The sequence below is a fragment of the Saccharomycopsis crataegensis genome, assembly GCF_037102585.1.
Source record: "Saccharomycopsis crataegensis DNA, jcf7180000000079, whole genome shotgun sequence".
Classification (NCBI taxonomy): domain Eukaryota; kingdom Fungi; phylum Ascomycota; class Saccharomycetes; order Ascoideales; family Saccharomycopsidaceae; genus Saccharomycopsis; species Saccharomycopsis crataegensis.
In genome coordinates, this window is record NW_027043825.1 from 103,471 (window position 1) to 113,553 (window position 10,083).

The 10,083-nt window shown below is 41.9% G+C and overlaps 1 protein-coding gene across 1 annotated transcript; it reads left to right on the plus strand. All coding sequences in view use genetic code 12, as the record gives it.

The window, feature by feature from the left end:
* Nucleotides 1-275: 275 nt before the first annotated feature.
* DASC09_028750 (uncharacterized protein) lies at nt 276-1,250 on the plus strand (the record flags this gene model as incomplete). Its single annotated transcript, XM_064996478.1, has 1 exon — nt 276-1,250. One exon carries the CDS (start codon nt 276-278, stop codon nt 1,248-1,250), a length of 975 nt encoding a protein of 324 aa, XP_064852550.1.
* Nucleotides 1,251-10,083: the final 8,833 nt, after the last annotated feature.

A 10,083-nucleotide genomic window follows, 5' to 3' on the forward strand; every position in this document is an offset into this window, starting at 1 on the left:
TTATTAATGAAAACTCCGAAAACCAAAAAAAAATCGAAAATTCTCAAAACCCAAAAAAAAATTCTGTTTCTGTTCCTTCTGTTTCTGTTCCTTCTGTTCCTGTTCACTCTGTTCCATCTTCTACCGTCGCTTCTCCAACTACGGCCACCAATCCGGTGGCTCCAGCTGTCAATGTGACAAGACCAATCCAAACCTATGCTCAAGCCACCGCTGGAGACAAGCGCACACCTCGAGCCACTACAAACACCAATGATCCATCCTTCCAAAACGTGTTGATGAAATTTGAAAGAACTTTCAAATGGGCAAGTCACATCAAAATCCTTGACTTTAAGCACCGCGACGTATTGGAATATGCCATAAGCGAGAAACGCAAATCAGGAAAATTGTTCTCCACCTCCAATCCTGCTATTATTAAATCCAAAGAAAAACGCGAGGAACTCGTCAAGATCATGGAAATTGAAGATTTCTTCCAAAACTACACCAGTTTTAATATGACAAACGAATTCAACAGATTGAGAAACTCTAGAATCAGCTTGGAGAACTACTTGGAATTTATCATGAGCCAACAGCATCTTAAGGATATCTTAATCTACTTTAAGATCCCAAAAGATATCTTTACAGAGTTTCCTCTTGAAAAACACTTGGAATCCATCAAAAACGGACTCACTAAGTTATCCAAAGAACTTGACACTATTACACAGTCATCCAACGAACCAGATAAGGATTTGATCATAATCAGGGAAAACTTAAAAGGGGCCCTCAACCACTTGGTTATTTTTAATAAGAAGATCTGCCTTAACTCAAACTTCATCCCAAACCCTCAGGATACAGGCTCTGATATCTTCAAGAAGGACAGAAATCTTTTAATTGAATATCTTAACATCCACCTTAAAGTTACAGTTGGAAATTATACCTACACGCCAGGGTCTTTGTTAAACACAATGAATAAGGAATCCCATTTAATTGAGATTGAAATGAATTCCGAGTTTACTGAATTTAACCGGGAAAAACTTCTTGACCATGTCTTCAATGAATCCGGAATTGATCCATCATCCTTCTTTCCAATCAACACCGTTCACTTTACGGAAGAAGCTAGCAAAGCTGCCAGTATTGTCACTTATGGTTATATTGAAATTGACTCAGGAAAATCCCTTCCACTCTTCAATGACAAAAATTTCCGCTCCAGAGTCATCACGAAATGCGTCCACTGCACTGCATGTGGTTCCCGTGAACACACTCGTTTTGACTGAAAGACTTCATCTTGTGCCATTTGCAAGAAATTATCCCATAGGGCAAAAGATGTTGTAGTTTTGTAACTCTAGTTACAAAAGACATTGATAACACTAATATTCAATAATATTTATTCCCTTGTTATACTTGTTTTTACTTGTTAACTATCTAAATTATATAAAGGACAAACTCAGACTATGGGGGGCATGGCCCATATTTATATTAATCTCAATGGGTTCTAGAAGGTTCCATAAGCTCTAGAATGTTCCATGGAATTCTAGAAGGTTCCATAAGTTCTAGAAGGTTCCATGAACAATGACTAACCACATAACTTTGGATTGCCAACTCAACAGTTGTCAAATTCAAAATCAAATAGACCAGTGCTATGGTTTTATCTCAGATGGCACCACACATCTTTGATTTCCATAACACAAACCCATGAATCAAACTAAGAAAAATCAATAAAATAATAATAGTAAATTAATAAAAACCAAGTAAAAAATAAACCAAATACTATTAACTGGGAAACAAAATTCGAATGAATGAATGAATGAATTGTATATTAACGAGTCACAGAGGTTCTAAATAACATGCAAGCCGGGCATTTCATCAAAATTCAATTTCGTAACCAGGACTCAACCCAACCATGATCTGATAATATAACAAAAAATCTGTTATATTACGATGCGACTAGACTAGATGTAGTTAGTCACGGGTTAGGATTGATTTAGTAATTACTCTCTGAAGAACCAGAGATCATATATATTGAAAACTTTTCATAATCGACGACTATAATTATATACTAATGGTTATGAGCTTATGGTTATGAGCACGTGTATCGTTGCTTATAACCAATAGCTCAAACCATACTATAACAAATGTTACACTCTGCTTCTTGTCGATGATTGTTCTCGACCAAGAAGATTCAAATTAGGTGATCACAAAGATGATTCTTTCTCTAAACTAAATAAAGGTGAAAATAAGAGGAATGTTGAATCCTTAAATAAATAAAATGATTGAAACTAATAATGGGGTGTTGGACCCGTTCTCGGAATAAAAGACTAAAACATAAGGAGGTACGACAAGGATAAGAGATAAGCTGTGGGACATAAGGTAATACCTCGATGAGGTAATGCAGATCATGGTTTCGTATGGTACCATACCGTTGGTAACCAAGACTCAACCCAACCATGATCCAATAATATAACATTATCCCCCCTCGGAGAATGAGTCGTCTCGATCATTATTATTAGCCAAAAAGTCATCAAGCTCGTCGAGGAGTGTAATCCGTTTCTCATGGGGAATTAAACGGATCCAAGTTTCGGGGACAGGCACTGGGTCTGCCTTCCCTGGGTACATGACAAGGGCGTAGTCCTTTTCGAGATCAACAATCATTTGGATTTCCGATATGTTTTCCTTGTACCACGGGTCGCTTTCCACTTCTGGTAGTATCATGTGGATAGCGTGATATTTCCTCACCCATTGTATATTGGTAGTAATTATCTTCCTGCTTGAGACTTGGATTTGGAAGGCGGTGTTATTTAGTACCTTGACGATTTTATACGGACCTTGGAATGGCGTTAAGAACTTTTGCTTGCTACTTCGGGCTGTTCTGAACGCGTGGCGGTGTAATAACACATATTCTCCTTCCTTATACTCCACATCGGAGCGATTTCTATTCACCTTCGCTGTTGTCTCCTTTTGAGTATCGGCTAATTGTACTTGAATTGATTCCAAGATCCTTTCTTGCCGATGAACAAATTCGTACCCCCCAATCATAGAGTCATCACCAATCGCGGTGGCCAATGGAATATCATGAATGATTTGCCAATATCTTGGATGATATCCCAAATCAGCAAAAAACGGCGTCGTCCTAATAGCCAGTTGATACTGAGAGTTGTAGGCAAACTGTGCCATGCCCAAGTACTTAGACCATTCAGTCGCGTGAGAAGCAGCCAACGTTCTCATCAATTGAACCAATACCCTGTTGAGTCGTTCGGTCTGGCCATCTGTCTCGGGGTGGCCAGTGGTCGAGAGATCCTGGGAAACACCTAACATTTTGGTAAGGGTCTTCCACATGTGACTGATGAAGAGTGGGTCTCGATCAGAAATGATGGACATTGGAAGGCCATGGTCTCGGACAACATAATCCATAAATAAATTAGCAACCGCTTCGGCATCATCGGTTTTCTTATGAGGCACGAACACTGCTCTTTTGGTGAGTCTATCCACCACCACGAATATTGAATCGAATCCGCGACTCGGAGTAAAACCTGTTATAAAATCCATAGTAAGGTTAGACCATCTCTGGGCAGGAATCGTTGGGGTTTGTAGCATTCCTTCCGGGCGTCTATTCGTGGGTTTTACCTTCGTACAAATATCACACTTCTTGACAAACAGGGCAATCGTCTTAAGCATCTTAGGCCAGTAGAACCCACTCTCCTGTAACTGATATAGCATCTTGGTCGTACCCATATGAAGCGCAGCCTCGGCCGTGTGGACGCCTTGCAATAACCGGTATCTGGTTTTCCCTCCAGGCACACAAAGCCGGGGTTTGTCCATCGGAGTCATTTGGTAAATGATTTGTCGGCGTCCTGCCAACTCAGCAAACTGATACCGTTGAATAATGGATTTTAGTTCTTTCGGACACTCTAATTCCCCGTCAAGGACCTTCCACAATTCGGAAAAATAAGCATCAGCCTTATATTCGTCTTCACCAACCGAGTCAATAATCATGGCATTGATTTTCATTCGCGATAAAGCATCAGCAGCTTTATTGGTAACTCCGGGACGGTATTTCACCGTAAAGTTAAAGTCCGCAATGAAATCTTGCCATCTGAGCAATCTTTGATTGCCTTCATTCTTGGCGGAATTGAGGTAGGTGAGGGAATGATGGTCAGTTACCACTTCAAATGGAGCGACGAGGTAGTGACGCCACTTCTTCAATGACTCAATGATGGCTAGAAGTTCCTTCTCCCTGACTGGGTACCTAAGTTGGGCCCCGATAAGGCCCTTCGAAAAGTAGGCCACCACGCCCTCTGTTTTCCCATTCGGGGCCACATGTTCCAACACGGCGCCTAAAGTAAAACCAGAGGCATCGGTTGTGACTCGGAGTGGCTTGGTACTGTCGAAATTCATAAGGACCGGAGCAGAAATCAATTTCCGCTTTAACTCGCCAACCGCGTTCTTTACCTCGTCACTGTATTCTATCTTCCCGTTGACATATTGATGGACAGGGCGGGCTAATTCGGCAAAGTGCTCAATAAAACGGCGGTAATAACTGGCTAATCCTATAAAAGAATGAGCTTCTTCCGGGGTGGATACCGTAAATCGTTGGATAGCTTCAATTTTCCCAGGCTCCACATGAACACCGGCGGCATCGATCTGGTAACCAAGGAACGAGACTTTAGCCAAAAAGAATTCTGATTTGCGTTTGCTAATAATTAAACCAGCTTTTTGGAGGGTAGATATCACAGCATCGATATGCTTACGATGCTCGGCCTCACTTGTGCTGAAAATCAATACGTCGTCTAGGTAGACGACGCAAAATTCTTCAAGCGGTAAGAGTAATTCATTCATAGCCAGTTGGAACGTGGCAGGAGCATTCGTGAGGCCAAACGGCATGCAATTCCAACCGTATTGGCCAAACGGCGTGACCATGGCGGTTTTGTGCCGATCAGCTGGGCTGATGGCGATTTGATGATAACCGGAAACCAAATCAAGCTTGGAAAATATTTTGGCGTTCTTGATGAGGTCGAGTAGGTCATCTATTCTTGGTAGTGGAAATCTTGACTTGATAGTTATCTCATTTAAGTCTCGGTAATCCACGCAGAGCCGTTTCGTTCCATCCTTCTTCTTAACAAAAAGCACTGGGGCGCCATAAGGAGACGCAACCGGAAATATTAACTTTTGCCGGAGTAGTTCATTAATCTGCGTCTTGAGCTCGGCTCGATCTTGAGGTGAGAGTCGGTATGGAGCTTTGAATGGTGCCTTGGAGTCGCTCAATACATGTATCTCGTGTTTGACTCCAGTGAAGTTAGATCCTCCTTCTGGTAACTTCAATTGGAAAACATCTGCATATTGTTTAAAAATCTCTTCTTCTTTTGTAGTTCGAACTCTTTCTTGTTCGTTAGTCACGTGGTCATCCGCGACCATTTTGACCAAAGCCAAATAACAATCAGTTGACTTACTCTTTAAGAGCCGGTTAGTCTCCTCAGCTGATAGGAGATTTAGAGTAAGCAGGTTATTGGTTTGATTTTTGTTCTCTTTAATTTCTTGAAACAATGGTAACAATTCCTGATAAAATTGTATGAAAAAAGGGAGTCCTAAAATGACTTCCTGGTCTACGTTCTGGGTGACGAACCCTCTGAAGTTGTAATCGATCTGACATGTATTGCGTGATATACACATGTCAACATTGGACCAATAAGCCAACCGTTCATGTGGCTTTCCAAAGGCGTCAAACACTCGACGACTTCTTTTTAACGGAATTTCTTGTAGTCCCAACTTTTCCATGGTGCTCTTTTTAATGTAATTAGCAGTTGCACCACAGTCTAATAGGGCGGTTACATTGATTGAACCTACCTTAACATTCATAGTAATGAGTGGTAGATTGAGAGGGTCAGCAGTAGTGGTAATACTAGCCAACACAACGGGCTCTGGGTTGTGTCGGCTTACCAATTTTTTGGCCCTTCAACCATGGCAATATCTTGGAAAGGTTCTTCGTCCCTTAAGTCTGCGGATTTAATAGCGGCTTGAGCATCACGAAGTTTTGAGCACTGATGGACCATGTGTCCTTCCTCCTGACATAAGTAGCAGCGCAAAACCCTTCTTGGGCCCCTTGGACCCCTAGGTCCTTGGGATTGAGGCAATGCGTTGATACGGGTCCTCTTCGGAGGGGTCTCCCTCATGCTTGATCGGTATGATGGTTGGGTCCGAGTACCAGCAAAAACCTTCATCGCCAAGGGCGCGCCGAACGAAGCCATATCGAGGATGTCAGCATAACGTTGAGCCTCCATAAAACCGCGGGGCTCCTTAGCGACAACATGAATTCTCATGTCTCTCTTGAGCCCCTGTACGTAGGTGGCCAAGAGATGGGCGGGGTTTGGGCTGTCTAATTGATTAACCAAACGGTCGAAGCTCCGATTGTAGGCGTTGACGGACGTGGTTTGGGACAATTCTGCGAGTTGATTGAGAAGCATCTGCTGGAAGTTTGCAGGTAAAAAGTAGGCTCTGAAACTGGTGAGCATGTCACTGAGATCGGAATCGGTTGACTTTTCATCAGCCGTGGCTAAAAACTTCGCATACCAGGTCATCGCATCCCCCCGGAGTTTCACCGAAATCAAAAGGAGTTTTTCCTCTCGGGATCCGGATAGTTTGGGCATAATAATCTTAAAGTGATCCATCCAAGAGAGAATCAACGATAGGTCGTCGGATCCGTCGTAGACCGGCATGTTGTTCAACAACAACTTTTCGCGTTCCGCGTTATTCATTTTAAACCTAGTGGTGCTACCAAATGTTACACTCTGCTTCTTGTCGATGATTGTTCTCGACCAAGAAGATTCAAATTAGGTGATCACAAAGATGATTCTTTCTCTAAACTAAATAAAGGTGAAAATAAGAGGAATGTTGAATCCTTAAATAAATAAAATGATTGAAACTAATAATGGGGTGTTGGACCCGTTCTCGGAATAAAAGACTAAAACATAAGGAGGTACGACAAGGATAAGAGATAAGCTGTGGGACATAAGGTAATACCTCGATGAGGTAATGCAGATCATGGTTTCGTATGGTACCATACCGTTGGTAACCAAGACTCAACCCAACCATGATCCAATAATATAACAACAAACATGTTGTAGTATGGTTTGAGCTATTGGTTATAGGCAATGATACACGTGCTCATAACCATAAGCTCATAACCATTAGTATATAATTATAGTCGTCGATTATGAAAAGTTTTCAATATATATGATCTCTGGTTCTTCAGAGAGTATTACTAAATCAATCCTAACCCGTGACTAACTACATCTAGTATAGTCGCATCGTAATATAACAATTGGTAGCACCACTAGGTTTTTAGTTTTACAGACTCCACTGATTATAAACTTCTGTTGTCGTTTAATAGCATAGCTTGGTTATCCTAGTGTATGACTGTATTTGGTTTAAGCCCTAGCTCAGACGAAGAAGATAATTATTCAGGCGAAGAAAACGAGATGAGTATGCCGGGTGGACCGTTGGACGATTCTAATCGTCTGTTGCTCATGGAGCTCGTTGAAATGCTTCACGGTAAAGAGAAGGCCGGTCGCGTGTTAGACCCTATGGAGGTCAAGTTTAACGGAAAGCCGTTTAGTACAGGGATGCTTGCCCGCACTCCCATGGCATTGCATGACTTCTTCCAGTATGCAGAACACCAGATGCCACTTAATTGGAATGACAAGTATAAGATGAGCTTTATCGTGAGAAACGTGGCTCAAGATACTTTTAGAAGTTTTTCTTCTTTCTCTGACTCCTTGCCGTCAGATATCTCTTATAGAGCCTTTAAGGCTCAAGTGCTTGCGCACTTTTCTAGAGTTGATATGGTTGACATTTTGGAAAGAACATTGTGGACCATTGCGCAAAAAGGAAAAGCGCTTCTGTCCCACGTTGCTGAGTTTCAAGCGAATGTTGTGTACATTCCAGATTGGTCAGAACGTTCAAAAATTAATCGTTTTATCGATTCCTTGGACCCGCGTTTGCAGAAGCACATTGCAGATGCAGGACGCATTTATGAGAAATTAGATGATGTGATTTCTCATGCACTTAGTATTAATGATCTTACTGAAAGAACCATCCATACTCTGACTATCCCTATGCCGTCTACGTTTTCGCCTATGGATAGAGGTGGTCCGATGCCAATGGAATTGGATGCTTTGCAATCAGTACCAAGTTCTCGGGGAAACTCATATCCTCGCAAGTCTAGTGGTAAGATTGCCGCCCTCTGCAAGAAATTTAATCTCACCCAGGAGGAGGTGAGGCTGTTGCTTATTCTTGGAAATTGTTTCCAGTGTAAAGGACACGGACATCAGAGCATGGACTGCCCTCGCCGTGGTGGTGGTGGGTCTGGTGCTCGTTTGGCTCACCTTATGGATTGCGTCCAAGAGGAGGACCATGCAGTTCCATATGAGGATGTTGTTGCTTTCAAGGTTCCTGTTACTATGGGACCTGCTGGGTTTGTTACCAAAGCTCTTATTGACTCTGGGGCGAGTTACAGTTTTGTGAATCCGTCGATTTTGCCTAAGCTCGGTTATGATAGTGCCGATCTTACTAGGATTAGCCCAAGAACAATCAAGACTGCAACTAATCAGTATGATGCGGTAGACAGGTATGTGATTATCCCTGTTACATTTAACCATACTGTTGTGAAGATCCGTTGTTATGTGCACCCGATTGTTTCACCTACTGTTATTGTGGGGCTTCCATTCATTAGAGAATATGCCCATCTTATTGATTTTGCTAATCTTACTGTGGGAGATGTGGGGGTGGACGATTTGGATGAGAAATCCATTGAAAGTATTAGTGCTATGGCTGCTCTTAGCCTGGATCCTGTTGAGATAGACGATCCTAGATTAGAGAAATTGTTGTTTGATTATGCGGATATTTTTGCGGAGAAGCTTGGGATTAATCAAGTTGTTGAGTCTCGGGGGGCAGATAATATCAGGCTTGAACCGATGTCGGAAGAAGTTCCAACGACCCCGTATATTCCGAAGGTTAAGATTGCTCTTTTGCATGAGGTTAGAAATCATATTAGGCGTATGGTTGATTCTAAACTTATTCAACCCTCTAACTCGCCTTATTCTTCACCTTTTCTAGTTGTCAAGAAGAAGACTGGGGAGATTCGTTTGGTTATTGATTTTCGTCAAATCAACCTTTTATTGAAAAGGTTTAATCAGAACCTTCCCAGTTACGATGAATTGATCCAGATCTTTCTGGCCAATAAGGTGTTCTCAACCGTGGATTTAACGGAAGGCTTTCATCAACTTACCCTCGATGAGAATTCTAGTAGATTCACGGCTTTTGAGTTTGAAGGGCTCAAGTACGAGTACTTGAGATTACCCTTCGGACTCACATCAGCCCCTTCACACCTACAATCATACTTAGCCAAGAAAATATCACACCTTTCAACTGCCCGTAATTATGTTGATGATGTTCTCTTGGCGTCTGGAGAACAAGTTGTTTTTGAAAAGGCTGAAATGCAGTTTTATGAGCTCTAAGGTTCGCTTTCTTGGTTGGGAAATTGGTCCGGATTGAGTTGAAATCCCTGATGATACTAGGGAAGTAATTCGGAAATTGAAGACCCCTGTGAATGCCAAGGAGTTGCAGAAAACTCTTGGATTCACGAATTATTTCCGTCATTTCGTTGCCAGCTATTCGGACTTAGTGGTTGAACTTTACCAATTTGTCTCCAAAAATCTCGAATGGGATATGGAGACAGTTTTCAAAAGGTTCGCTTCTTTGAAGCAAGCCTTGTTGGAAACCAAGGTACTAAGTGTTCCACTTTCGACTGATCCCGCTACTGTATTTGTAATTGAGTCTGATGCTTCAGGAATTGCAATTGGGGGGGTATTGAAACAGTTAATCCCTGGGTCCGATGAGCTGCAAATTGTTGGTTATTACCTGCGGAGCCTTTCAATCCACGAAAAGAATTATCCAATTAGAGATAAAGAACTTTTAGCCGTTGTCTACTTATTAGACAAGACGGCCCATTTGATATTTGGTCATAGAATTGTGGTAAAGACTGATCACCAATCCTTGTCTGTGTTGCTTAAAGGAAATAAGGAAGCTGAAAATGACAGGGTTAAAAGATGGATTACT